This window comes from Vulpes vulpes, chromosome 15, assembly GCF_048418805.1.
Source record: "Vulpes vulpes isolate BD-2025 chromosome 15, VulVul3, whole genome shotgun sequence".
In the NCBI taxonomy this organism is placed as follows: Eukaryota; Metazoa; Chordata; class Mammalia; order Carnivora; family Canidae; genus Vulpes; species Vulpes vulpes.
Genome location: NC_132794.1, coordinates 69,552,816 through 69,580,090, shown reverse-complemented (window position 1 = coordinate 69,580,090; position 27,275 = coordinate 69,552,816). Strand labels below are relative to the sequence as shown.

Below are 27,275 nucleotides of genomic sequence, written 5' to 3'. Positions count from 1 at the left end.
AGCAGAGCAGAGTGGGAGGGGAGGGACAGGCAGGCAGACTCTGTACTGAGCAGGGAGCCCAACCCCTCTGAGATCATGATCTGAGTTGAAACCAAGTGTCAGACACTCAACGCACTGAGCACCCAGGCGCCCCAGCAAAGATTATCTTTGTTTCCTTTGTCAATGAGAAGTGACTTTTCCCAAGTTGATGGAAAAAGTAAGTTTTAAACCCCACTTTCTTTACCTTTCCTCTTTGCCTCAGTCTATTAGCCTACACTGTCTCCTTTTCGTAAGTTTTATCTCACGTTCAAAAGGGTATGTAATGATTATGTAGAGTTTAAAGAAAAAAAATTAAACTGAACAACTTCCCACTGAACTGATGAGATTGGACAGTGCTGGTATCTTTGGACTTCCCTGACCTGCACACCTCATTGAACTTGTGACACTTGCGTAGTTAGGGGGAGTCTGGCACCAGCAAGGCCCTATTATTAGGGTAGGTGATGTTGCCCAGAAATTCTGAGTGTTTCTCAAATCCTGACCTTGCATCAGGATGTTGCAGGGAGCTTGTTAAAACTGCAGACTCCCTCCCTTCGTGCCTGGACAGTTTGTGAGCCAAGAATCTTAATATTTAAAACTGCCCTAGGTCCTGCTACTGAAATTGTGGTCTTTGCACCCACCCGCTGCAGCTAGTTAGAAATGCAGAATCTGGGGCTTGCCCTAGGCCTCTGCATCTTAACAAGGTCCCCTGAGAGACTCTGTGATTCGAGTGCACACTGAGGATTTGAGAATTGCTGCCCCAGAGAATCCTGACACTGGTGGTCCTGGGAGCTCCCTCGAAGAAAGTCTGCTAATAGTACTCCTGGACAGGGACTGGGAAGAGAAAGCCTGGAAAAGGATGTCCTTCCTGATGCCAGTCACTGTTCCTTTTCTAGAAACTTACTCCACCAAGTCAGGGAAGAGGCATGGCTTTTTGTTTTGTTTTCTTCTGGTTACGAAGGTCATGTGTGTTTGTTGTAGAAAACCAGGGAAAAGCAGAAATTCCACCACCCAAAGAGATTAAAATAGTTAACATACAAGTGTATTTTCTTCCAGATTTTTTTTTCTTTTTTTGCCTTTTTAAAAGATTTTATTTGTTTATCTGAGACAGAGAGTGAGTGAGCAAGAGAGAGGGAGAGAGAGAGAAAGAGCAAGCACACGCATGAACAGGGAGGAGCAGAGGAAGAGAGAGAAGCAAACTCCCTGATGACCAGGGATCCTGGTGTAGGGCTGGATCCCTGTACCCTGGTATCATGACCCAAGCAGAAGGCAGACACTTAACTGACTGAACCACCCAGGCACCCCTTTCCAGATTTTTTCTATGTACATGTACATTTTTCCCAGAAATTGGGAGCATGCTATATTTACAAGTCCAAGTCTTACTTTAATTCAACAGTATATCATAACCATCTCTAAAACTGTCTCTTTTTTTAAAAAAATGTTTTATTTATTTATTCATCAGAGACACACAGAGAGAGGCAGAGGCAGAGGGAGAAGCAGGCTCCTTGTGAGGAGCGTGATGTGAGACTCAGTTCCAGGACCCTGGGATCACGACCAGAGCCAAAGGCAGATGCTCAACCACTGAGCCACCCAGGTGTCCCTTTAAAACTTTTTCAAAAAGCGGTTTTAATGACCATATTCCATCATTTGAATATAACTATAATGCAATCTGCCAGTTCCTACCGTTGAATTTTGAAGTCCTTTCCCAATGCCCACTATCAACACCACAGTAATCAGCCCTGTTCATACCTCCCTGGGACAGGTGCCCACAAATGGAATCCCTGGGTCATAGTCAAGGTGGAGCCCCTCTCAGCATTTACCCTTTCTCTGGCAGCTTACCCTTTTTATTTATTTTTATTTTTATTTTTAAAAAGATTTTATTTATTTCTTTGACAGAGAGAGAGCACATGTAGGGGGAGTGGTAGGCAGAGGGAGAGAGAGAAGTAGGCTCCACAAGGAGCAGAGAGCCGGATGCGGGGCTCCATCCTGGGACCTCAGGATCATGACCCAAGCCAAAGGCAGATGCTCAACCGACTTAGTGACCCACGTGCCCCAGCTTACTGTTTTTAAAAACTTTCCCAATTTGATAGGTGAAAATTAATATCTGTGTTTTGGTGTGCATTTCTCTGATTATGTGAAACTGAACACTTTTTTGTGTGTGTTTCTTGGCCATTTGCATTTCTTCTCCGGATTTTCTGTTCATGTTCAGAAAGCAGGGGCTTTAAAAATGGTTCTCAGTTCAGATTCAAGGTAAAAGTCTTGCATATATTCAAATCTTTGGTTCTGGGCAGACCTCTCAGCCATTAGGATAAGACCATACAGGAGGAGTGCGTCCTTTTTTTTTTTTTTTTTTTTTTTTTTAGATTTATTTATTTATTTATTTATTTATTTATTTATTTATTTATTTATTTATGTATTTATGTATTTATGTATTTATTTATTCATTCATGATAGAGAGAGGCAGAGACATAGGCAGAGGGAGAAGCAGGCTCCATGCTGAGAGCCCCACTCAGGACTCCATCCCGGACTCCAGGATCGCGCCCTAGGCCAAAGGCAGGCGCCAAGCTGCTAAGCCACCCGGGGATCCCCGAGGAGTGTGTCCTTCTTAAGAGAAATCCATTTAATCATAAGGGTAATAGTAATAACTGACTGGTGTACTGAGCACCTGTTAGGTGGCCGCATTGGGCCTGGCCTTCTCACAAACCTGGGTTCCATCCGCACGGCATCCCTCCAGCAAGGGACTCCCCTCTCCCCATTTCACAGGGGGAGACAGGAAGGCTCAGAGAGGGTCACTCCTCTAGCAAGTGGAGGAACCTGGCATTCAATTAAGGACTGTTAGCGGGTGGGAAGCCCCCCACCCCCCCATCCAGGGCGCAGTGGAGTAGATGGAGGGGCAGTCCTCTGGGCCCTCCTCCACCGCTCTTCCGTCTCCTCCCCCAGATGGGAAACCCATCTCCACGGATGTCATCGTCCTGGGCCGCACCAACCTACTCATCAGCAGCGCGCAGCCCCGGCACTCGGGCGTCTACGTGTGCCGCGCTAACAAGCCCCGCACGCGCGACTTCGCCACTGCGGCCGCCGAGCTCCGCGTGCTGGGTGAGGCGCGGGGGGGGGTGGGCACCGGGCAGTGGGGGTCGGGGGAGCCGGCGTGGGGCGGGCCAGCAGGGCCGGGGAACGGAAGCTGGGGACGGGGGATGGGCAGCTGGGTGTGTTGGGAGGACTGAGGGCCCACCCTGGAGGATGCGACAGGGCCAGCGCTAGGGGGCCGGCACTCAGGGGAGGCGGCTCTGCTGGGGGTGGTGGAGTGGAGGAGGGCAGGTGGGGGAATGGATGGGTGGGATTGGGTGCGGGTGGGGAAAGTTGAGACGGGGAGAGAAGAGGGGTGATCAGGGTACGGCTTGGGGGGAGGGGGGAGGGGGGGAGGGGACCTAGGTCACGGGACTGAGGGCTAGGGGAGACCGTGCAGTGGTCCGGGTGACGCTCGGGGACGGGGTTGTGCAAGGCTGGGCTAACAGGGCGGAAGGGTAAGTCTCTCGGGTGCGGGTCGCGGAAGGACACGAGAAGCAGGTCACGGTGCCGGCCGGGAGCGAGCGGGGGAAGCCCAGGAGGAGCCAGGGGGCTTCGGGGCGGCTCCGGAGGCCTTGGGGACGCCTGGGCGAGGAGCAGAGGTGGATTCGGCGGCCGGGGGACCTGGGGCGGCCTAGCCCCCGCGGCCCGGGCGCGCCGTCAGCGTGTCCCCCCATCCCCCGCCCCCAGCGGCCCCGGCCATCTCGCAGGCACCGGAGCCGCTGTCGCGGACGCGGGCGAGCACCGCGCGCTTCGTGTGCCGGGCGGCGGGGGAGCCGCGGCCCGCGCTGCGCTGGCTGCACGACGGGGCGCCGCTGCGGCCCAACGGGCGCGTCAAGGTGCAGGGCGGCGGCGGCAGCCTGGTCATCACGCAGATCGGCCTGCAGGACGCCGGCTACTACCAGTGCGTGGCCGAGAACAGCGCGGGCACCGCGTGCGCCGCCGCGCCCCTGGCCGTCGTGGTGCGCGAGGGGCTGCCCAGCGCCCCCACGCGGGTCACGGCCACGCCGCTGAGCAGCTCCGCGGTGCTGGTGGCCTGGGAGCGCCCCGAGCTGCACAGCGAGCAGATCATCGGCTTCTCCCTCCACTACCAGAAGGCACGGGGTACGTCTGCTGGGGACCCGCGAGGGGGCGCCCTGAGGGCGGCGCAAGTTAGGTGGCGGAAGGATTGCCGGGTGGGTACTTTTGGGGGTGGGGTGGGACGGGAGGGGGCGGGGTGAAAGCCTACGGGAGAGACCCGCCTAGATATGCCCTAGGCCGCAGTCTTCGAGGCCATGCTGTTAGGGTTAACGTGTGCGTGGCCCGTTTCCCCCTCAGCCACAGTCTGTTTTGATAGAGGGGAAAGAGGATGCCTTTCCTCCCAGGGAAAATGCCTTGGCATTCCGGGAGCCGGTTTATTAACTGCAGTAGGAGTCATTTCAATTAGACACGAGAAGGAACTTCCTAATTGGTGGAGGAATTAATACAGTGAGACTAGAAGCCAGGGAAGTCTATACTCTCCAGCTCATGTGATCTGGTGATTTAGTTATACACAGACTATTCTGGAGCCTGGGACAATATGAAGGATCCCTAGATAGCCTCCAGCTGGCAGACCTTTGGGGTGGCTCTCTGACAGTCCCTTTGTCCCCTGTGTCACTGCCCCAGGCATGGACAATGTGGAATACCAGTTTGCAGTGAACAATGACACCACAGAGCTGCAGGTTCGGGACCTGGAACCCAACACCGATTATGAGTTCTACGTGGTGGCCTACTCCCAGCTGGGGGCCAGCCGCACCTCCACCCCAGCGCTGGTCCACACCCTGGATGATGGTAGGGCCTCTAAACCTGCAAGAGGCACCTTGGGTTCCAAAAAATTCCCTGGGGATGGTAGCTCGCTTCTTTTTACCAGCATATGCCAAGGCACGTTTACCTGCCTCTTACCATCTTTTGTGCCACGTAAGGGGGTGGATATGGATTCTTCCCAATTTAGAGTTTGGGAAACTGAGGCCCAGAAAATGAGAGTGACTTGCCCAAGGTCAGTAGTACAGCTGGGACTTGAGTCCAGGTCTTGATTCCCTATGTCATATGGCCCTTTTCAATACCCATGTACCATCCAGTCAGGCAGGGGCCGGTGACGTGAACCCACTGGATGTAGAAGATTGTGCCCCAAACCTTTTTCTGGCTTTGGGGTGGGAAGGATATCCCCTCATATCCAGTTTGGGGCTCCCCTGAGAGGCTCCCTTTCCTCCCTCAGATCCTGGTCCTGGGCCTCCTTCTGACTTGCTGTGTGACCTGGGCAAGTCTCTGACCGCTCCTGGGCCTCACCTTCCACGTCGGTGGAGCAGAGCTCACCCTGATGTTCTTCTGTCTCAGTCCCCAGTGCAGCGCCCCAGCTCTCCCTGTCCAGCCCTAACCCCTTGGACATCAGGGTGGCGTGGCTGCCCCTGCCTCCCAGCCTGAGCAATGGGCAGGTGGTGAAGTACAAGATAGAGTACGGTTTGGGAAAGGAAGGTAAGTGGAGGCAGGGTGAGGGCTCCCCCTAGCTGGGCATTGTTGATAGGAAGGGCTGACCAGAGTAGCTGCGGACCCAAGCAGAGGTCAGGGGATGTCTGAGGCAATGAGGCAGAGCTGTGGAGTAGAGAAATAGGAACCTGGACAAGAGGAGTAAGAGAACCTGGACAAGGTCTGGGTGTAGGGAAGCCAAAGAGGCAAAGCTCCTGACAGAGGGAGGTCTGGGTTGTAGCCCCACCTCCTCTACAGCTATAGTGGATAATGCTGTTAAGTCCCTGCCTCAGTTTCCTCATCTGTGAAATGAGGCGAGTAGCCTAGGTAATCCCTGGAGTCCCTTCCAATTCAAAAAGCAGATAAGGGATGGGCAGTGGAGGGCATGCTTGCAGGTTTGAGGAAACAGCATTGGGGAGGATGTGTTAGGGCAGATGTAGGTGATTTAGGGGAGAGGATATGAAAGGTATAAAGAGTTAGGGGAAGACAAGTGGCTGGGGGCTAGGGTGAGAGTGAAGAAGGAGGGAAGGGTGAGGAAGGGGGCTTAGGGTGGTCACCAGGGTTCCAGAAGGTGGTGCCTGATGGCCTTCAGAGACAACCCCTTGCGCCTGCGGTCTAGTGTGTGCCTAAGGGGATGATGACAGCTCAAGGGGAAGTGTGCAGTCCATGCCATGGTTCTCTCCACTCTGAGCTGAAGCCGATGGCCTGCGTCAGCCCAGGCCAGAGGCACAGGAGTCAGCTCTGGAGCTGTGGAGTCCGTCTAGGCACCAGGGCTTCAGTGCTCAGAGGGCCTCACGCTCTCATGGGCACTGAGGAACTGGGATCTGGGGTAGAGTAGCTGGTATGGGGACGTTGAGGAGTCATGGTCCTAAGGTAGCCACCCTGCAGCCATATTTTCTGTCCCGGCAGATCAGGTTTTCTCCACCGAGGTGCCTGGAAATGAGACACAGTTTACACTGAGTGCACTTCAGCCCAACAAGGTGTATCGAGTCCGGATTTCGGCTGGCACCGGGGCTGGCTACGGGACCCCTTCCCAGTGGATGCAGCACCGGACGCCCAGTATGCACAATCAGAGCCACGGTATGGGGTTTGAGGGGAGAGGAAAGATAGTGTGTGTGACCATGTGGGTGTACATGTGCCTTTGGAACAGAGGCCCAACCACCCTCTCCAATCAGAGACCTTCCATGGCTCCCCCTGTTTGACGGGTAAGGGAAGCAGGTGTAGAGGTGAAGGCTGGCCTTTACAGACAAACCTGGCCTCCAGTGTCCCTTCTCTCTGGTGTGTGACCTTGGACAAACCATTCACAGCTCTGAGGCTTCCCTTTTTTTTTTTTAATTTTTATTTATTTATGATAGTCACACACAGAGATAGAGAGGCAGAGACATAGGCAGAGGGAGAAGCAGGCTCCACGTACCGGGAGCCCGATGTGGGACTCGATCCTGGGTCTCCAGGATCGCGCCCTGGGCCAAAGGCAGGCGCTAAACCACTGCGCCACCCAGGGATCCCTCTGAGGCTTCCCTTAATGCCAAAGGTGGCATGAGGATTAATAATGCATTGTAAACACATGTTTAGTACTTAATAAGAACTTGTTAAATAGTCGTTGCTTCCGCCAATTCGGATTGTCAATTTTGTCGAGAGGCCCAATAATGGAATGATTAAGGGCAGATAGAACCTGGCACCCATACTATCTGTATGACATTGGACAAGTTAATTAACTTCTCAGTTTTATTATCTGTAAGATGGAGACAATAGTATTTTTGTCATTTTATGGGTTTCTGAGAATATAGTTAAAACACACATACAAGGTCCTTAGAACGGTGTCTGACACATAGCAAGGCCCCACTCTTAGGCTCCACGTAGGCTCCTGACACCCATGGCTCCTTTCCAGCCTCAGCAACCCCTGTGACCCTCCCTTGCCTGTCCGTACCCATGCATTCATTCATTCATTCAGAAGAACCAGAGCCCTGTGCTGTGCCATATACTGTCACTCCTACCCCAGGGGTGCTCTTTGCTAACCTCTTTGCAAACACCCAGGAGACGTCCCTGCATTCTCAGCACTTGGCATGTAGAAGAATGAGTTCACCTCTAGCCTGAGCCCAGGCCTGGCACTAAGGGTGGTGGCTGAGTGCCGACGCACTGGGAGGAGGTTGGCAAGGCTCTCACTCAGTGCTGGCTTCCTGCTTTTGGCTTCTTCCTGCCTCATCCTCTTCTCCCATCCCTGCCTTCCTTCTCATTCCCCATTCTCTCACTCCTTCTTCCCATCCTGCTCCTCTCCCCCAGTCCCTTTTGCCCCTGCAGAGTTGAAGGTCCGGGCAAGGATGGAGTCCCTGGTGGTGTCGTGGCAGCCGCCCCCCCACCCCGCCCAGATCTCTGGCTACAAACTCTACTGGCGGGAGGTGGGGGCCGAGGAGGAGGCTGGTGGTGAGAGTCCCCCAGGGGGCCGTGGAGACCAGGCCTGGGATGTGGGGCCTGTCCGGCTCAAGAAGAAAGTGAAGCAGTATGAGCTGACCCAGCTAGGTGAGGAGGGCTGCAGGAGGGAGTGAGACAGATTTAGCCTTGGGTGGGACCTGGGCAGCTGGGCATGGGAGCTGGGAACGGGACGCTCTCTGGGATGAAAGGGTGGCCTCAGAGGCCCCTCTAGCCAATGACCCCCATGACCTTCCCCAGCCCCTGGCCGGCTGTACGAGGTAAAGCTTGTGGCATTCAACAAACACGAGGACGGCTATGCGGCAGTGTGGAAGGGCAAAACAGAAAAGGCTCCCACGCCAGGTGAGGAGGCTCAGAAAGCAGCGGGAGGAGGGCTCTGTCGAGGGGTCTGTGTGCTACTGCCTTCCCCTTTCCTCTGGGCCAGTCCTAGTGGTCAGCCATCCAGTACCTCAGCCTCCCCCAGTCCCATTCTCCAAGGCTCAAAGGGCCTCTTCTAGCCCCAGAAGCCTCTGCTGCAGAGAGAAGTTTCAGTTAGTGCAGTGCCTTACAGGCGTGCCACTGGATTTTCATCATCCATGGCAGTGGTAATTTGGAAGGTTTGAACAGAGAGAAATCCCATGGTTGATCAGTAACTCCTGACCCTGTTTGACCTTTAAACATTTTTAAAAAACACATCCACCTACATTACTATCTATCAGATTATCCCTCCACTCTATGCTGGGAGAGTGTCCCTCTGTGGCCCATCGGGAAACTAAGCCTCAGAGAAATAAAGGGATTTGCCCAAGGTGGCACAGAGCCTAGACTAGAACCAGGTCTCCTGACTGCCTGACAAAAGTCTGTCCGCTGTAGTATGCTGCCCCGTGGCTCTGCATGGGCTACCCCATTTGCCCATCATGACACCCCCTCACCCCTTACTTCCCAAGGCTGATTTTCAACCATGTATGTGGTTTTGCCAAAGGAGCACTCAACCAGGAACCAAGAAACCTAGCTTCTAATTCCAATTTGTTCACTCAGCAAATATTTTACTGTCTACTAACCGGTTCTGGAAATTTAGTGATGAACAGTGCAGATAAGGTACCTGCTGTCATGGAGTTTATTTTATTCTGTATTGATGTAATAAACACACCATCCTATAATATATAATACTTACTATATGTCTTAGTTCAAGCTGCCGTTAAAAATACCCTAGATTGGGTGGTTGAAACAAGCATTTATTTCTCAGAGTCTTGGAGGAAGTCCAAGATCAAGGCATCAGCAGAGACAGTGAATGGTGAGAGCCCACTTTCTGGTTCATAGACCATAAGGCATCTTCTCACTGTGTCCTCATGTGGCAGGAAGGGCTGGAGAGCCTTCTGGGGGGCTCTTCCATAAGGGCACAGTTATGGGCTGAACGTTTGCACGCCCTCCTTCCCCCCAATTCATACATTGAAACTACTCTCCAATATGGTGTATTAGGAGATAAGTAGGGTTAAATAATTATGATCTGGAGGGGGGGGGCCCTTAGGAAATTACACCCTTATAAAAATCACAAGAGAACTCGCTTCCTCTCTCTGCTCTCCTCCATAAGGTCATACAACGAGAAATTGGCAGTCTGTAACCCACACATGGGCTCTTTACCAGAACTTGAGCATGCTGGCATCCTGGTCTCAGACTCTGGCTTCCAGAACTGTGAGAGATAAATTTCTATTGTTTGTAAACTACCCAGTCTGTGGTACTTTGCCCGGAGGGACGAAGATAGGCACCAGTCCTGTTCATGAGGGCTCCACCACAGATTCCAGTCTCAACAGATGAACACAAACATTGAGTCCATAACAATGTGCCACACACTTTTCTATATCCTTAACAAGTATTGGCTAATTTAATGCTCATCACAACAGTATGAAGGAGGTACTGTTAATCGGCCCCACTGACAGAATAGGGAATGGAGGCATAGAGAGGTTAAGTAGCTTTTCCCAAGTCACACAGCGAGTCTGTGACAGAGCTGGAATTGGAACCAGGGCAAACCTGGCTCCAAAACTAGTGCTTTTAATCACCATAATTTGCTGCTTCTCTCTAGTACAGTTTGCTGTACATATGACCTTGGCAAAAATCTCTTTAATTCTTGGGAGCCTCAGTCTCCTCATCTGTGAAGTGGGAATGTTGCTACTCAACCCACAGGATCAGAAGACAGAGGGTGAAAAAAAAGTGCCTTGGAACTGTGAACCACCACCCATATTTCGGGATGAGTGTCCTTCCTCCTTTTCATACGCTCTGTTTTCACCTTCCAGACTTGCCCATCCAGAGGGGACCACCCTTGCCCCCCGCCCATGTCCATGCTGAATCAAACAGCTCCACGTCCATTTGGCTTCGGTGGAAAAAGCCAGACTTCACCACAGTCAAGATTGTCAACTACACTGTGCGTTTCAGCCCCTGGGGGCTCAGGAATGCCTCTTTGGTCACCTATTATACCAGGTGGGGAAGCCAGGGGGTTGGGGGCAGCAGATGTTGATGCGGGGAGGGACCTCGGGGATTCAGGAACCTTTCATGGTTTGCATGTTACCCTGGGGCACACAGAGTCTGATGCCCTGATGGTGCCAGGTGGAAAGGGGAGTCCATCCTATCCCATCCCCTCACAACAGAGCCTCACACTCAACCTTAGGGAACGTGATGCACAATGGACCATTTCTTCAATCTCAGAGGCCTCCTGACATGACAGGGAAGAGACAGCCCAGATGCTCTCCTGAAAGAGCCCCCCAGTCAGATGGAGAGGCACAGCCTCTGCCCTGAGGACCTGCTGGTTAGGCAGAAGAAAAATCACATAAAAGTATAATCAAAAACACAATAAAGCAAATAAAACAGAATATAATAGAGAAACATGGTAGATATGTACAACTGCAGCCAAAGTACATTAAGTCAAGGAAAAGATGCATCAGAGATGGATCCTTGGGTGGACGATGACTTGGATTAATCCGGGAAGGTTTCCTGGAGCAGAGGGCCTAGTCTGCAGATTGGACAGACTGCCCTGGGAGCAGCATGCATCCAGACTTCTCTGTAGGACTCTTGGGTGGTGTCAGTGGCCTCCAGGCCAGTGAGTAGATTCCCCACCCAGGGTAGGGGCTGGGGCTGGGCTGGGGTGGGCGAGTGGATTTGGACGGGCCTGCCCCGCTAGGAGGGTGTGCTAGTCACGTTTCTCACCTCCACAGCTCTGGAGAAGACATCCTCATTGGTGGGCTGAAGCCATTCACCAAATACGAGTTTGCGGTACAGTCTCACGGTGTGGACATGGACGGGCCCTTCGGTTCCGTGGTGGAACGCTCCACCCTGCCTGACCGTGAGTGGCCCTCTTGCCACCAACCCCCATCTTTTACCCCACTCCTTCTTACCCCAGTGGCCCTCTTTTCTAATTTGTCCCTCGGAACCCCATATCTCTCTACCCTTGGCTTTGCGTTTATGTAGGCCAGTCCTGTGCTGGTCTTAACCATTTCCTCATACACATAATGAGATTTAGAGGAGTGGCTTCTTTTATAAGACTGCCAAGACCTCACTGAGCTGGTGAAAAGGCACCAGGTTAGGGAGGCAGAGGTCCTGGATTCTGCATTTGGGTCTCCATCCTGTCCTTGGCACACAGGGAGGCTAGGGCAGGTGCCTTCCCCCTTGGGCCCCGTGTCCCCACCTGTAAAAAGAAGGGATGGAGCCATTTGTGGTGCAAGTCTGTGACTCTGGAACCTCTGAAAATGGCATTCCAAGACAAATGGACTTTTGTTCTCATAACAGAGGCTCTTTGGTTCCACCAGCCCTCAAACTGTCCACCTTCCCATTGACAGAAGACCTTGGTCTCAGGATCCGAAATAAGAAGATGTTTGGGGGGTCGGGTGTGAAAGCCCTGCACTCTGATGAATTTGCTCTTTAAAATACTGCTTACAATTTGTCTCTCACCCACTTCTCACTTCAGTTATTAGGGTCTTAAATTGCATAGGGAATTTAGGGGCTCCTGGTGTTTCATCAGAGGAGACTTTATGACCCTGGCTCCCTAGCACAACTGGCTGTGCTACAGACGGGGGATGTTTTCTCCTTTTGTAGATGGGGGGACTAGAGCTGAGATAGCTGAGAAGCAAGGAGGGTTCCGGCAGCCCGTGATCCTGTGGCTGTCTTATGCCTTAGAGCCCTGGGTCCCCATCCCACCCTCCGCTGGGCCTTGAAAACCTGAAACCCCAAATCTGTCCCTTTCCAAATCCCTAGTCATCTGGGTCCGTACTTCGTCTCACCCTTCCTCATTCACCCCTACCCCCAGGATCAGCTTCCTCTCTAAAAACAAAATACCAACAAAACAACAAAGGTTGTACTTCTTGTACTGGGATTGCCATGACCCTGAGGACCTGTGTCCAGGGCAGACATAGACAAAGGCTTCACAAGGCATCAACTAATTTTACTTGGATATTTGGAGGTAGCCAGGTGAGTTAGGAACTTTAAATGATAGTTATAAACACGATTTTTATGTTAAACTTTACCATGGAATAGAGGAGAAACTTAGTATGAGAGTTTGAAATGAAATTTAAGCCTTCCAGAAAATTCTGAACTCTGCCCCCAGGTCTCTGGAATCCCAGTCTCTTCCACCTTTGGAAGTATTAGGGTGTGGATGTTTGAGATCTGCTCCAAGGAGTAAAGAAGAGTTTCTGGGAGGGGGGGATGGTAGTGTTTTCCAGAAACTCCCCAGTTAGAGATCAGATCTCATTTTGCTTTGTGGTTTGTGGTTTGTTCCAGTGAAGGAGGAGGAAGGGAGGCCACGTCCTCATGCCCTGTCTCCCAGCTGCCCCCGCTGGAGCTGAGGCTCTCAGTGACCATACTTTTCCCCATCTCCTCCCCTGCACCCCAGGGCCCTCGACACCCCCATCCGACCTGCGCCTGAGCCCTCTGACACCGTCCACCGTTCGGCTGCACTGGTGCCCCCCTACAGAGCCCAATGGAGAGATCGTGGAGTATCTGATCCTATACAGCAACAACCACAGCCAGCCTGAGCACCAGTGGACCCTGCTCACCACGGAGGGTGAGAGCTCCCACACCAGGGTGTCTGAGCAAGAGGTTCCCCACCCTCTCTCCCTTTTCCACCCTCTCCAGTGGCTGGGTTAGCAGTGAGAGTGTGGCTGAGGGTTGTTCCCGGGGATCCTAGGAGGAGCAGGCAGGAGCTAGTGCCTGAGTGGGAGAGCAGACCTTCTCAGTCCTGCTTTCCAGGCTATCCCAGCACCCCACACCCACCCAGCCCCCTAGCCCTGCTTTCCTTGCTTCCCTCTGCCCCCAGGAAACATCTTCAGTGCTGAGGTACACGGCCTTGAGAGCGACACCAGGTACTTCTTCAAGATGGGGGCACGCACAGAGGTGGGGCCTGGGCCCTTCTCTGGCCTGCAAGATGTGATCACTCTCCAGGAGAAGCTCTCAGGTATGAGGGCAGCAAGGGAGTAGTGCGTCCATCCTGGGGGCAGCCTGAGGTCTTCTGAGACCCTTGGAGTTGACCTTTTTTTTCTTTTTTTTGGAGTTGACCTTTAACGCTAAAGTCATCTCTTCCGGGGCCCTACCCCTGGGCACAGATCCCCTTTCATCGTTTTGGACAGCTGGCTTCATGGTTTGGTGTGGAGAGGACAAATTTGAATGGGAAATGGGTGTAGTTCAGTGGTGATTCAGTCTAAGAGGTCAGATTTATGGGAGACCAACTTGGTTCTCTGGGAGATGGCTTTGATTGGAGGATTGGCTTGGAGAGGTGATGAGCTTTATAGGGTGGAAAGGGGTAGCAGGACTGGCTATATAATTTGCAGGGCCAACTGTGAAATGAAAATGTGGGGCCCTAGGCAGCCCGGGTGGCTCAGCGGTTTAGCGCCACCTTCAGTCCAGGGCGTGATCCTGAGGACCCGGGATCGAGTCCCACATCAGGCTCCCTGCATGAAACCTGATTCTCCCTCTGCCTGTGTCTCTGCCTCTCCCCGCCCCCCAAAGAAAATGTAGGGCCCTTATTAAAAAATTAGAATTTCAGCCTGGGTGGCTCTGTCTGTTAAACATCTACCTTCAGCCCAGATCATGATCCTGGGGTCTTGGGATCCAGCTCTGCATTGGGCTATTGGCTCAGTGGGAAGTGTGCTTCTCCCTTTCCCTCTGCTTGTGCTCTATCAAATAAATAAATAAAATCTTTAAGGGCAGCCCGGGTTGCTCAGCGGTTTAGCGCCACCTTCAGTCCAGGGCGTGATCCTGGAGACCTGGGATCGAGTTCCACGTTGGGCTCCCTGCCTGGAGCCTGCTTCTCCTTCTGCCTGTCTCTGCCTCCCTCTCTCTCTGTGTCTCTCATAAATAAATAAATAAATAATAAAATATTTTTTAAAATTAGAATTTCAAGATGGTGATAGCAGAGTCTTAAACCAAGCATGGCGTCCTTCTAAGTGTGGCCCCCATGTGACAGCTCTTGTTGCACACCCATGAAACCAGTCCTATTGTGTTTCACTGAAAGGCCAGGTTGATAGAGAGGGATCACAACTTCAGATGTCCAGTGGGAAGGACAGAGAGAGAGGTAGCAGTGTCCAGTCCTCCTTGCATCAGAAGATTTTGAGTGTCCAGAGGGTGACACTCAGACCAGCGGTCTCCTGAGGAAGCCACAGAAATCCTGACCTATGAACCCTGGACCTTCTCTTGGCCTTGACCTGTTCTGTCCCCTCTCTCTGCCCCACCAGACTCCTTGGACGTGCACTCGGTCACAGGCATCATTGTGGGTGTCTGCTTGGGCCTCCTCTGCCTCCTGGCCTGTATGTGTGCCGGCCTGCGCCGCAGCCCCCACAGGTGGGTGAAGGAGCCAGTCTGACTGCAGACAGGAGAGGTTTCCAGGAGGGCTGCAGATGAGAGGGCAGGGAAAGTGGCCATGACTTGCCCAAGGCACTCCCAGAAGCTCCACTAAAATTAAGACTCCGGGAAGGAGGGATTGGAGGTGATGCCCTAATGAGAATGGGAAGTGGGCTTAGGGGAGGCCCCCAGCCTACCTCTTCAGTAAGGGCGAGGCTGGGCAGAGGTGCCTTGTCTCATTGCCTCTGTAGCTGCCAGCATCTTGGAAAGAGGGACCCCAAATCTCAAGATACCTGGAGCCTGGGGAGGAAAGGTGCCATTTGCAAGGTCACAGCTGTTTTGAATGTAGTTTTTTAATCATCGCCCAGACAGGGAAACCAGACTCCCGCCCAAGGACACAGGCGGGACTAGACCCCAGGCCTGCCTCCACCCCTCACTTTTGGACCGCTGTGCCTGACTCTCTGTCTTCCCTTCCAGGGAAGCCCTCCCAGGCCTGTCCTCCACGGCCAACGCTGGGAACCCCGCCCTGTACTCTCGAGCCCGCCTTGGCCCCCCGAGCCCCCCAGCTGCCCATGAACTGGAGTCCCTTGTGCACCCCCGCCCCCAAGACTGGTCTCCACCGCCCTCAGACATCGAGGACAGGGCTGAAGTGCACAGCCTTATGGGTGGCGGTGCTTCAGACTGCCGGGGTCACTCCAAGAGAAAGGTAAGCCTGGAGCCTGGGTAGGTCAGAGCCCCACAGTACAGCTCATTCCCAAACGGGGCACCAGGGGGCGCAAGAGTACAATGCCTGACCCCTCCACTGTCCCCACCACCCCCCTCACCTGCCCCTCCTCTTTCCTGGGCCAGCTGCAGAAGAAAAGGCACTCCCTCCTTCCGCTGAAAAGGTTGGCAGGGCTGGGAAGCAGATGGGCCTTCATCCCTGGCCGAATAGGTCAGCCTGGTTCTCACGGAAGGAGGGAAGGGCCCCTCCGTGGCCACAGCCCCCAGACCCCTCATCATCCTGGGAGCTGGAGCAACCTCTAAGACCCAGCCTTCCCCAATAGGAAGACAAGAGGCTGGGCAGCTTGGCTGTGACCAAGAGAGCCCAGGACCTGGATGAGGTGGGCCCACGTAGGGCAGGTCTCTTCATGCCAGCAGGGGTGGCTCATCCTGCGCTTTTCTGCGAGCTTGCTCAAACCCTTGGGTGCTGCACCCCTCTTTGCCTGTGTGGCGAAGGAGACCCTGCCCTGCTCGGACACCTCTAGGTGTTCCCAGAGCCGGTGGTATTGGGCTTTTCTGCAGAATTTCTCTATCCTCACATTCACCTCCAGACTCTTGGTTCCTCCCCACAGCCTTAGTTGGGGGGGGTGGCCAGGAGGCCAAGAGCCTCCATCTACTTCCCTCCTTTACGCTCCCTTCTCCCAGCCAAGCGCCTGATGCTCTCATATCTTTCCCCCCTCGCAGATCTCCTGGGCTCAGCCAGGTGGGCCAAGCTGGGCAGGTTCCTGGGCGGGCTGTGAGCTGCCCCAAGCAGGCACCATGCCATCTCTGACCCGGGCGCTGCTGCCCCCTGCTGGAACGGGGCAGACGCTGTTGCTGCAGGCTCTGGTGTATGACGCCATAAAGGTCAGTGTCCTGGGAGGCAGGGGCAGGAAAGGAGAGGAAGGGCTCTGGGCTTGTGAAGAGCAAGTAGGGAGTTTTCTGGTGACCCCTGATGGTAACTTCCATGGGGATGGAAGTCCAGCTAGGAGGCCCCCTGGAACCTCTAAAGGCGTGTGGGTGGAGGGCAGACAGTTTGCAGGAATCTGTGTCTCACCAGTTGCTCCACTCCTGACACCTAAGTGGGCTCCAGCAGAATTACTATGGATCGGAGGATGGGCCTGGCCTGAGTGCAACCTGCCCTTCCCCCTATACACTGAGGCTCTGACTAAATCTGGTATTTCTGGAACTCTGGGCAAGGGCAAATGGGTAGTATTCTATTTTCCCCTGCCTTCACATGGGCCTGGTCATCATCTCTTGTAGGATAGTCATTATGCTCTAGGGCTTGGGGGAGTGGGTCAGTCCTTCTCTGCCCCAAGTATATTAGTCATTTTTTAAAAAAGATTTATTTATTTATTCATGAGAGGCACAGAGAGAGAGAGAGGCAGAGGGAGAAGCAGGCGCCATGCAGGGAGCCCGATGTGGGACTCGATCCTAGGACTCCAGGATCATGCCCTGGGTCAGAGGCAGACGCTCAACTGCTGAGCCACCCAGGCGTCCCTGTTAGTCGTTTTTTTAAGGTTTATTTATTGGGGCACCTCAGTGGCTTAGTCAGTTGAGTGTCTGCCTTCAGCTCAGGTCATGATCCCGAGGTCCTGGCATCAAGCCAGCGGGGAGCCTGCTTTTCCCTCTCCCTCTGCCACTCGCTTGTGCTTTCTCTTTTGCTCTCGCGCTGTCTCAAATGAATAAAATCTTTAAAAAAAATTTTTTATAAAGATTTATGTATTTATTTTAGAGAGAGAGCAAGAGGGATCCCTGGGTGGCGCAGCAGTTTAGCGCCTGCCTTTGGCCCAGGGCGCGATCCTGGAGACCGGGATCGAATCCCACGTCGGGCTCCCGGTACATGGAGCCTGCTTCTCCCTCTGCCTATGTCTCTGCCTCTCTCTCTCTCTCTCTCTCTCTCTCTCTCTCTCTCTCTCTGTGTGTGTGTGTGTGTGTGACTATCATAAATAAATAAAAAAAGTAAAAAAAAAAAACTTTAAAAAAAGAGAGAGAGCAAGAGAGAGAGAGTGAGGGGGGAGGGGCAGAGGGAGTGAATCTTAAAGCGGCTTCTCCGCTGAGCACAGAGCTGGAATCTGGATGCCAGTTCCGATCCCAGGAGAATCATGACCTGATCCCAGACCAAGAGTTGGACTCTTAGTTAACTGAGCCATCCAGGCATCCCTGTTGGTCATTCTTCTGACGGTCACTCTCAGTGATGGTCACCTTGTCTTTCTGTTCTCTGCTGTGACCAGGGCAATGGCAGGAAGAAGCCGCCCCCAGCCTGCAGGAATCAGGTGGAGGCTGAAGTCATTGTCCACTCTGACTTTAGTGCATCCAAAGGGAACCCGGACCTCCACCTCCATGACCTGGAACCTGAGGATCCCCTGCCTTCGGAAGCTCCTGACCTCACTTCGGGAGTCGTGGGTCTCGGGCAAGGGGTAGACTGGCTGGACAGGGAGCTGGGCGGATGTGAGCAGGCAACCACTGGGCCAGACAGACTTACCTGCCTGCCAGAGGCAGCCAACGTGTCTTATCCGTACCCAGACCTCCAGCCCAGTGAGGCTCTGGAGGAGACCCCTGGGAACAGCTGCCAGCCAAAGGCCCCCTGCTCTCTAGGAACCAGCCCGGGCCTGCCCAGAGCCCCAGTCCCCTCCTCTGCCTAGTTCCCCTAGGTGGTGCAGTTTGGGGCAGCCCAGTATGGATCATGGGACATGGCACTTGTGGCCAACCAAGTATGTACACATGTGTACCTGCAGTTTCTGAACACTATCAAGCCATCTGGAGCCTCCTGGGGTGCTGTGGCCGTGGGGAGAGGAAGAAGTGGAGTATTCACTCCCCCCCACACTCTGTGACACATGTTATATGTGAGGGACCTGTGAGGCACAGCTATACATGATGTACACATGTATGTGTGTTAGCTGGTGAGCTGGGAAACTCTGGCTAGGTAGTGGTCACAATGGCCTGATTGATCCTCCAGGTCAGGACGGTGCCCCAGAGTGGTCAGTCCCCAGCTCTGCAGGCCCCCCCTCCCCCTCCACCCCCCCCCCCCCCCCCCGCCTCCATCACCCAGCCGTTTATTACACACTCTGAGAGTGTCTGCGATGCCCTGTCTGACAAAGACAGCCCCGGCCCATATTCCGGTCCGGCTGGGTGAGTGCAGTAGGCTCTGAATGCCTAGAGTCTTAGTTGCATCACTACCCATCGCCCGGGGCCCTGTTGTCCAAACTGAGAGGGTGACTTGGGCTCCCCTCAGAGCAACTCTGCATTATGTCATTTTGTCATTTGGGAAGTGCCTGGTTTTGGAAATCCGCTTGCTCTGGCTCTCCTCTCCTCCCTTCCCCTTCACTACCCTTGTGCTCCGTCTCTGGGGTCAGGGTCAGCCGAGCTCCCAGTTCTTCTGCTCTTCCTCCCTGGTACTCTTTCCTTTCCTCTCGGCTCTTTCTCTGTCTCCTATCTCTGTTGTCTCCCACACCTCTGCCAGACCATGTGTCGTGTGGTTCACCTGCCTGGGTTCAATCTCTGCATCCTTCCCTAACAACATGACTACCTCATGTCTGCTTTGAGGCCATAGCGTGACTTCTGTGTCCGCCATTCACTTTACCGGCCATCCTCCTGCCCCTCTCGGCTCTGTGCTGCCATATGCCCCCTCCCCCAGGCACACTACCTGCCCCCAGTGTGGGTTCGGAGATCTTCCAGCTCCCCTGGCATTTTTCTCCCTGAGCTTGAGATCGGAGGGCTCTCCTTGGAGTTGATGGATCCAAGTCACACAAGGGGACTTCTGAGACAGGGAAAGAGGAATGTGACCCCCTCCCTTCAAGGCAGGGAAGCAGGGCTGCTGGATGGAGGGGGTTTGGGACCTGCCTCCCCCTGGCTGAAGCCAAATGGAGAGAGAAAGAGTGGGGATTAGGGGCATCACAGCCCAGCAGCTTCCCACTCTGTGTACCTGGAACAGGAGCTGATGGATGGGGGTAAGAGGAGTTTCACCCTCTGGGAGCTGGGACCGAAGCCTTTGCACAGAACAAGGGTAATTGGCTCATTTCATTTCATTGTTTCTTTTTTTTTTTTTTCCTTGAAATTCAATCCTAAAGTCATCTTCTGTTGACCTGTCACACAGGGACAAGCTGGACTTCTATTACCTGTGTAGAGAAGACAAGGTCATTTATTTGATTTTGCACCCCAGGCTCTCCTAGGAGCATAGCATATGGGAGCTTTTTCTCCCTAAATGTGTCTTTTTAACCAATTGGCACATCAATGGTTAACTCCGGCTTCTGGGCCAAATTAGAAATAACCAGTCTATCCTTTTTCTTTTCTTTTCTTTTCTTTTTTTTTTAATGGTGACATGTCTCTCAGCAGAGTTGCAGCTCCATCAGACCCTTTCAGCATCTGTGTTTATTACACTCGGGTGTCACTCCCGTCTGACATCCGCACCTACATTTCCTTCCCCTCCCCTGCTTCAGCCAGCCCGTGATAGCGCTACAGATTATTAATGCTGGTTTGTATCTCGTTTAAGATGGAATTGTCACTTGTACTCTTTCTGTGGCATCCAGCATCGCCGTGGCTGACGCCACTGTATGTGTTTTGCCATTGCTCTGAAGGTCAAAAGCCTCATTTTATTTTTGCTGGTTTGATTTCTTTCTTTTTTTTTTTTTCCCGAAAGAAAGAAAACTGCCCTGAATCCAATGGCTGTTTTAACAGTAAAGCTCTTAGCATTACACCACATAGTCATTTTTCATGTTCTTGTTTAACAGGCACTGAGGCTCTGGTTTAAATTAAATAGCTGCAAATGAGACAATTTATAACCCATTAGGTTGGGTGGAAAATTGTTTCTCAAAAGCAAATAAGTAATAAATCTGGTATCTGCCTATAACTCACAGTTGATAAGAAAGTGGCCATTACTCACTAGCATTATATATGATTTGGGCTCTGGGTAATTTGGAAGTGTTAGGTTTGTGTCTTTGTAGCAGTATTTTTATTAGAAAAGAGTCTGTTGGCCTTTTACAGGGTATTAATCCCTTTGTCACCTACCATCGATGCCTTACGTTTTTTGAGTCTTATTTAGAAACCTTCCTTTTCTTGATGCATGACAAGTGTAATCAGTACTGCTCATTTATTTGTCTGTATTTAGTTTATGCTATATTATTTAATTATTTTTCCAGCATTTTTTCTTCCTGCTCACAAATATGATATTTCTTTAGTGTTAAGCCAAGGCATTGATCATGTATCTGTCCCTATAATGAATTAATAAACTATTTTCCAGAAACGTGGAATGACTAGAATTTCCTCAGCCTCTCTGCCTTAGAGAACGTATTTCCTGCCAGGATGGGAAATGCTGGGTTTTGGAGGGCAGAGAGCAGGTGGGCATGGGAAAGAACTGGACCATCTTCTTCCCTTGACAGGCACTTAGGAAAAAGACTTAGGAAAGATGCTTTCTTTGACAGCACTCTTTTAGGCTGTCTGGGGATCTCTTTCAATCTGGGCACACCTTTTTTTTTTTTACCTTTCTTGGGTGCAAGGGAGGGGTGAATGAGCAACTCCAGAGATTTGGGCTTAAACGATTGTTCTTTTTCCTTTTTTAAAAAGATTTTATCTATATTTGACAGAGAGAGCACAAGCAGGGGGAGCGAGAGGGAGAGAGAGAATTAGGCCCCCTGCCGAGCAGGGAGCAGGACTCTGGGATCATGACCTGAGCCAAAGGCAGACACTTAACCAACTGAGCCACCCAGGCTCAACTACTCTGCATAAATCTGGTCTTCAGAGTTCCTCATGGCTGCATATTCACACATATGGGCACTGTGCCTACAAGCTTAGGGACCCATGCATGCACGCCCACCTTCTCAAACACCCTGTATCCATTAACTCAAACATGGGCACACAGCCACACGCAAAAGTCCACACCCACACCCCACATGCATCTCAGGATGAAGGTTGGCAGATGCTCCGCTAAAATCTTTACAGAGCCTGGTTGGTGCGTGCTTTTCTACGGAAGGAACCAAGAGCCAGAGGCTGCCCCTGCCCGGGACCACCCCTAAAGCGGCTGATGGGCCAGACTCGTGTTAATTGACAGATCACAGGGAGAGATACTGCACATTTTGCATGCAGCAGAATAGCCATTATTTGCATATCACTCTCAGACCAAGGGTTGCGTTAAAGAAGAATTAAACACTTGTCAAAATGAATTTAAAATGACAGCAACTCAGGACACCAATTTGACCTCTCTGAGTCTAGGACAAGCCACGAAGGGATTGTTGAGAATTCAAGCCCTGCAGGAGGGAGTTCCAGGACTTTGGGCCCAGGCAGGGCCTGCCCCCACTTCCCTCCCTTTCCTATGGCTAGTGGAGGCCCCGTAATGCCTGCCCTTCTTCACAATGAAATCAGTTTGGGGTTTCTGTGTGCATCCTGACCCTGAATTTCTCCACTGCCTCCCATAGCTTACTCATATGCCTCAAATCTTGCCTCTCAGACTCATCTTCTAGTTGCTACTGTAGAGTAAGGAGTCCCTGGGCTATGCAAACCCCATCAATAGTAAACTTCTCTGATCTGGAGACCTGCACTTTTTTACTCATCTGCACCAAAGTTAGGTTTATGTATGGTTAACACCCCTGATTCCAAGATTCTATAGTTGGTATCATAAGCGGGATGTAGTTATTCCTCTGTCATCCCAGTCCAATGCCAGAGGAAGAAAATAGCTGAATGAGGAAAAGACTAGCGTCTTTAAATGTCCTGCTCCTAGAACTTGGCAGATGGACTAGCTCACCATGCTGGACTCAACGGAAGATCATTTAATAACGGGTGGCCAAGGCTCAAGATGTCTGAGAGCTAGCCTGGGTACGGATCCCCAAGAAGTAATACATGCCTATCTTCCCTAAAATTCATGTTCGCCTTGCCTCGTGTGTCCTCTGACATGGAACGTTGGCAGCCTTCTTTGTGACAGAAATGTCACCGAGAATTCTGACTTTCAGTTTGCTTTCCCAGATACCAGGTCGTTTGTTAGGACCCGTGTCCTTTTAAATATCCCTAGCGGTGAGCGGGAGGGACAGGATTATGTTGATCTTTCGGATGAGCTCGGAGTGGCTGCCTGGGTTAGCTGGGCAGGACTGGGGTGGGAACCCAGATTCCTTTAGCGTTCTCATGGTCCCGCGGGGTTTGCTAGCTCAAGGCCCCCGAACCCGGGGCGGGGTGGGGCGGGGCGGGGTGGGGTGGGGTGGGGTGGGGGGAAGCTGCCCTTCGACCTCCGGTCCATCCCAGCGCCAGAACTCTGCAGTCTAGAGAGGCCAGCCTTGCAGCTAAACGTCCTAGCCTTTGGGTGGCAGGATCAGAAACCAGGGAACCCGAACCTTTGACAAGTTTGTGAAGCTTTTAGGGAATGATCTCGAAGATGCACACTTGGCGGCGGCGGAGGAGGGTGCAGCGGAGCGAGGCGAGGCGGTCGGGGCAAGTGCCACGGCTGCGAGTCTCCCTGCAGGGCGCGGGGTCTGCCCTGCCGCAGCCCCCCGCGTCCCAGGCCGGCCGCGGGCGGGGGTGCGGGGGTGCGGGGGTGCGGGGGTGCGGGGGTGCGGGGCAGCAGCCCGGGACGGCGCCGGCCGCTCCAGCCACAGTTCAAAGCGCAGGGGGCGCGTCCGCCGCGCAGCCGGGAATGTCCGGCCGCTTAAAGCGCTCGCCGGCTCTTTTGTTCCCCAGACCGGGCCTCCGGGGAGAGGGGCTGGGGGAGGGGACCGGGAGGGGCGGGGAGGGGGCGGCGGGCGCGGGCGGAGGGCGGGGCGGGGCGGCGCGGCGGGGCGAGTGCGAGTGCGGAGCGCGCTCCCCGGCGAGGCTGACAGATCGCCCGCGAGGGTGCAAGATGGCGCGAGCGGCGCTCCCCCCGCGCCCCCGGCGCTCCTAGGCCGGCATGTGGCCCCAGCCCGCCGCCGCCCGGGCCCGGCCCCGGCCGGAGCCCCGGCCCCGGCCCCGCCGCCGCCCCCGCGGGACGCTGTGAGCCCCCGAGGCCCCGCAGCCGCGCTCGCCGAGCCCCGCCGAGCGGACCGAGAGCCCCATGGCCGCTCCGCGCGCCGCGCCGCGCCGGCCCCGGCTCCTGCTGCCGCTGCTGCTGCTGCTGCCGCCGCTGCTGCCCGCGCCGAGCGACGGTGAGCGGGCGCCCCGGGCCGGGCCGGGCGAGGGCGAGGGCGAGGGCGAGGAGGGACCGGGTCCCGCGGGCGGAGCGGGCGGGGCGGGGCGGGGCCGCGGGGGCGGGCGGAGGGCGCGGCGGCGAGGAGCGCAGGACGCGAGCCGGGCCGGGGGCGCGGGGGCGCGGGGGGCGCGGAGGGGGCGCGGAGGGGGCGCGGGGCAGCCGCGGAGCGCGAGCCGGGACCCGCCCCCGGAGTGCGCGGCGGACCCCGAGGGACCGCGCGACCGGGGGCGCGGGGGCGCGGGGGCAGCGGCGGGGAGGGCGCTGCCCGGCGCCGCGGCACCCGCCCTGCGCGGGACCCGCCTCGCGGAGGGGCGCAGGCCGGAGCGTCCCCTCCCGCCCCAGAGGCTCGGCGGCCCCGCGTCCGTCTGCGCGCTCCGCGCTCGGCGCTCCGCTCGGCTCCGGGGCGGCAGCACCTCGCGCCCGCATCCGGGAGAAACTTTATCCCCGACGGCGCTGCGGGGCCGGGGCTGGGGGCCGAGGCTGCCGAGACGCAGGGGGCGGGCGGGAGGGGCCCAAGGTTGTGACCCTCGAACGTCCTAAAACACTACCTCTCCCTGGGACCGGCGCACTCGCCCGGCCCCCGCCCCGCCCCCCTCCTCCCCACCCACTTTCCGTCTCCCCCAACCAGGGAGGGCGCCGGCCTGCTGGGGCGGGGCCGGCTCCGGGACCGCTAGTGCCCTGCCGAGGGACGAGGGGTCTGTGGCTGCCCTTCCAGACCAGGTGGGCTCATGCCGCCCGGAGTGAGGTTGTAACTGGTCTGGTGAGTTGCTCGTGGCAGAGGCTGGGCCCTTGGCACCACGCCTGGCATCGGAGCGCGCGTCCTTTCGGCCGGGCTTCCGCCGGTCCCGGGATCACCCTCTTCCCTTTCTCTTCGCTCCCCTGCTGTTCTTGCGGCTCAGTTTTCTTCTAGGGAGCGGTGGGGTCGCTGGGAAGCAAAGATTCTAGAAACCTGCCCCTTCCTGAATTTGGGGAAATCTGAGTTGACGATTGGTACCCCTCAGTTCTCCTTATGACAAAGGCAAAAACAACCAGAACAAACCAAAATCCAGAGCCTCTTAGCGGGGAGGCAGTGGGGCTGGGCCGTAGCCTAACCCCTACCTGCTACTGGGCCCACCCGTCCCGCTCCCTGCCAGGCTTCAGACCAGGCCTCAGCTGGCTCTGCCAGCATAAAGAAGCAGTGGTTTATTACTTTTTCACTTTATCTTTGTTTAGAACTTCTACCTTTTTATAGTGACTTTGAGTCTGTTCATCTTGTTCAACAACTCTACCGCATAAGCCACATTATGTTTCTGACTTAAACAGATGTGGATGGGAAGCTAAGACAGGCCGCACACTTTACTTAAGGTCATGTCCCTGAAAGTCTGCGAAGGCTTCAGCATTTAGCCAGAGTGGTCACAGAGGTGGCAACAGCCATGTTGGGATCAGTTTTACTTTTTTTTTTTTTTTTTAAGATTTTATTGATTCACGAGAGACACACAGAGAGAGGCAGAGACACAAGCAGAGGGAGAAGCAGGCTCCCCGAGGGGAGTTGGATGCAATGTGGGAGTTGATCCAGGACCCTGGGATCATGGTCCCACAGGGAGATGCTCAACCACTGAGCTACCCAGGTGTCCCCAATCTTACTTTTTTGGATCTCAGATTTTTTTTTTAAGATTTTATTTATTTATTCATGAGAGACACACACAGAGAAAGAGGCAGAGACACAGGCAGAGGGAGAAGCAGGCTCCATGCAGGGAGCCCGACATGGGAATCGATCCATGGTCTCCAGGATCATGCCCTGGGCTGAAGGCGGCGCTTAACTGCTGAGCCACCGGGGCTGCCCCTGGATGTCAGATTTGTAACTATTAATTGTGACACCCTGGACAACTTGCTTAATATTTCTGGGCTCCCTTTCCCTTATCTGTAAAAAAAAAAGAAAAAGGAAATGGTACAAATAATATCTCCTTCTGAGATGGTCTGCTGATTGAGAAAAATACTGCATAGGACAGCACTGAGTTCTATAATACATTGAATTCTATATATAATAGAGATTCCTATTAACAGTATAGAAAGATGGGGTGGGTGCACAGATCCAGGGGATTTGAGACACCTGTACACGGAGTTCTTGCTGCCTGTTCATTCCACACTAACCTCTCCTTTTCCTCTCATCTCCCCTTCTCAATACAGGTCTTGGCCACTCTGCCGAACTGGCATTTGCTATGGAGCCAAGTGATGATGTTGCAGTCCCTGGGCAGCCTATAATGCTGGGCTGCAGGGTGGAGGGGACCCCTCCAGTGAGAATCACCTGGAGGAAAAATGGGATGGAGCTGCTGGAGAGTACCCACTCCACCTTGCTGGCCAATGGGTCCCTGATGATCCATCACTTCCAGCTGGATCGGGGAGGCAGCCCCTCAGATGAGGGTGACTATGAGTGTGTGGCTCAGAACCGCTTTGGACTGGTGGTCAGCCGGAAGGCTCGCATCCAGGCTGCAAGTAAGTGGACACCCCTTACCTTTTTTTCCCCCCAGACCGGGGGTCCAGGGTCAGCCCAGGGGTTGGGGGCAGGGAAAGCAGTTCCATCTTCTGTAGCTGCAGCCTTCTGGAGGACTAATTTCTCAGCCTGGGTCAGTTGAGAGGTACATAGTAGTCATTTGTGGTGGTGGAAATGTATCATATACTCATTTAATTGATTGGAATGTCATTCAACAAGAATATAGCCAAACACTGTTGGGGAGAGAGGGAGAGGATGAACATCTAACTCTTAGGTCCTTGTGTCTGAGTTTCCATATGCCTGTATACTGTATGCATCCCAGTCCATTGAGTAGGATTCTTGTGTCTCAAGAAAAAACTGTCATACTTTATGGGTGATTTAAGAGAATTTTGAAGGCTAATTAGGCTATATGCAGTTTTAAATTATGGGCTGACTTTCAAATCTTTTGGGTAGGATAATGATATTCTGAAGCTTGCCAACAATTTGTTTTACAAAAAATGTGGTAGGTTAACTTCAAGGTTATCACAATAATGACATTACTCCCACCCACCTTCATGCTAATGTGCCTTTTTAAAAAATTTTTTCGCGTTTATTGAGGTGTAATTGACAATAAAATTGTAAGATATTTAAAGTGTACATTGTGGTGACTTGATATCTGATGTGTCTTGCATGGGAGAGAAAGGGCCAGGTGAGGTGTGTCAGTTCTCGAATTGTGCTTTGCTTACACTGATGGACCACCAGTTGTGATGAAATGATGATTATGTTCTACAGCCCTGTCCTGCAAAAATTCTGTTGCTCTTTAATTTGTGCATGTTTGTGGGTGTGTAAACCAGAATTATCTATGGATCTTGAAGGTGGCAGGCCGGGGGTGGGGGTAGGGGGTAGGGGTGCGGTGTGGGGTATGTGTAATGGTTAAGAACTGCTGCTCTTGAGAGAGGGTAAAAGTTTTAGCAAGTGCTAAAGTGTTCTCTACCTCACAGCTTCCTACTTCTTCTGGAGGGGGTATTCCTTAAAGAAGCTGCACCTGTTTTTTTTTTGTTTTTAAAGATGATATTTATTTGACAGAGAGAGAAAGACCACAGGCAGGGGGAGCAGCAGAGGGAGAAGGAAAAGCAGGCTCTCCACTGAGTAGGG

At 53.6% G+C, this 27,275-nt stretch overlaps 2 protein-coding genes across 9 annotated transcripts in view; both read left to right on the top strand.

Moving 5' to 3' along the window:
* IGDCC4 (immunoglobulin superfamily DCC subclass member 4) overlaps positions 1-20,767 on the top strand; it is a 42,957-nt gene extending 22,190 nt beyond the window's left edge. For 4 of the 5 annotated variants that reach the window (XM_072738834.1, XM_072738833.1, XM_072738835.1 and 1 more), the window contains 15 exons: positions 2,956-3,111; positions 3,772-4,185; positions 4,726-4,890; positions 5,434-5,571; positions 6,472-6,642; positions 7,843-8,079; positions 8,230-8,331; positions 10,257-10,440; positions 11,172-11,299; positions 12,842-13,012; positions 13,265-13,402; positions 14,679-14,784; positions 15,262-15,490; positions 16,231-16,392; positions 17,760-20,767. In XM_072738834.1, the coding sequence (XP_072594935.1) occupies positions 2,956-3,111; positions 3,772-4,185; positions 4,726-4,890; positions 5,434-5,571; positions 6,472-6,642; positions 7,843-8,079; positions 8,230-8,331; positions 10,257-10,440; positions 11,172-11,299; positions 12,842-13,012; positions 13,265-13,402; positions 14,679-14,784; positions 15,262-15,490; positions 16,231-16,392; positions 17,760-18,170 (2,912 nt within the window). In that variant the 3' untranslated portion in view covers positions 18,171-20,767. The remainder of the gene's footprint in view (positions 1-2,955; positions 3,112-3,771; positions 4,186-4,725; positions 4,891-5,433; positions 5,572-6,471; positions 6,643-7,842; positions 8,080-8,229; positions 8,332-10,256; positions 10,441-11,171; positions 11,300-12,841; positions 13,013-13,264; positions 13,403-14,678; positions 14,785-15,261; positions 15,491-16,230; positions 16,393-17,759) is intronic. The other variant, XM_072738832.1, reaches the window with a different exon arrangement.
* Positions 20,768-22,740: 1,973 nt separating this feature from the next.
* IGDCC3 (immunoglobulin superfamily DCC subclass member 3) overlaps positions 22,741-27,275 on the top strand; it is a 41,108-nt gene continuing 36,573 nt past the window's right edge. Inside the window, exons 1-2 of one of the 4 annotated variants that reach the window (XM_072738827.1) lie at positions 22,741-22,938; positions 25,838-26,143. In XM_072738827.1, the coding sequence (XP_072594928.1) occupies positions 25,870-26,143 (274 nt within the window). In that variant the 5' untranslated portion in view covers positions 22,741-22,938; positions 25,838-25,869. Of the gene's footprint in view, positions 22,939-23,418; positions 23,628-24,340; positions 24,432-25,837; positions 26,144-27,275 lie in introns of those variants that run through there. The other 3 variants (XM_072738824.1, XM_072738825.1, XM_072738826.1) reach the window with 3 other exon arrangements.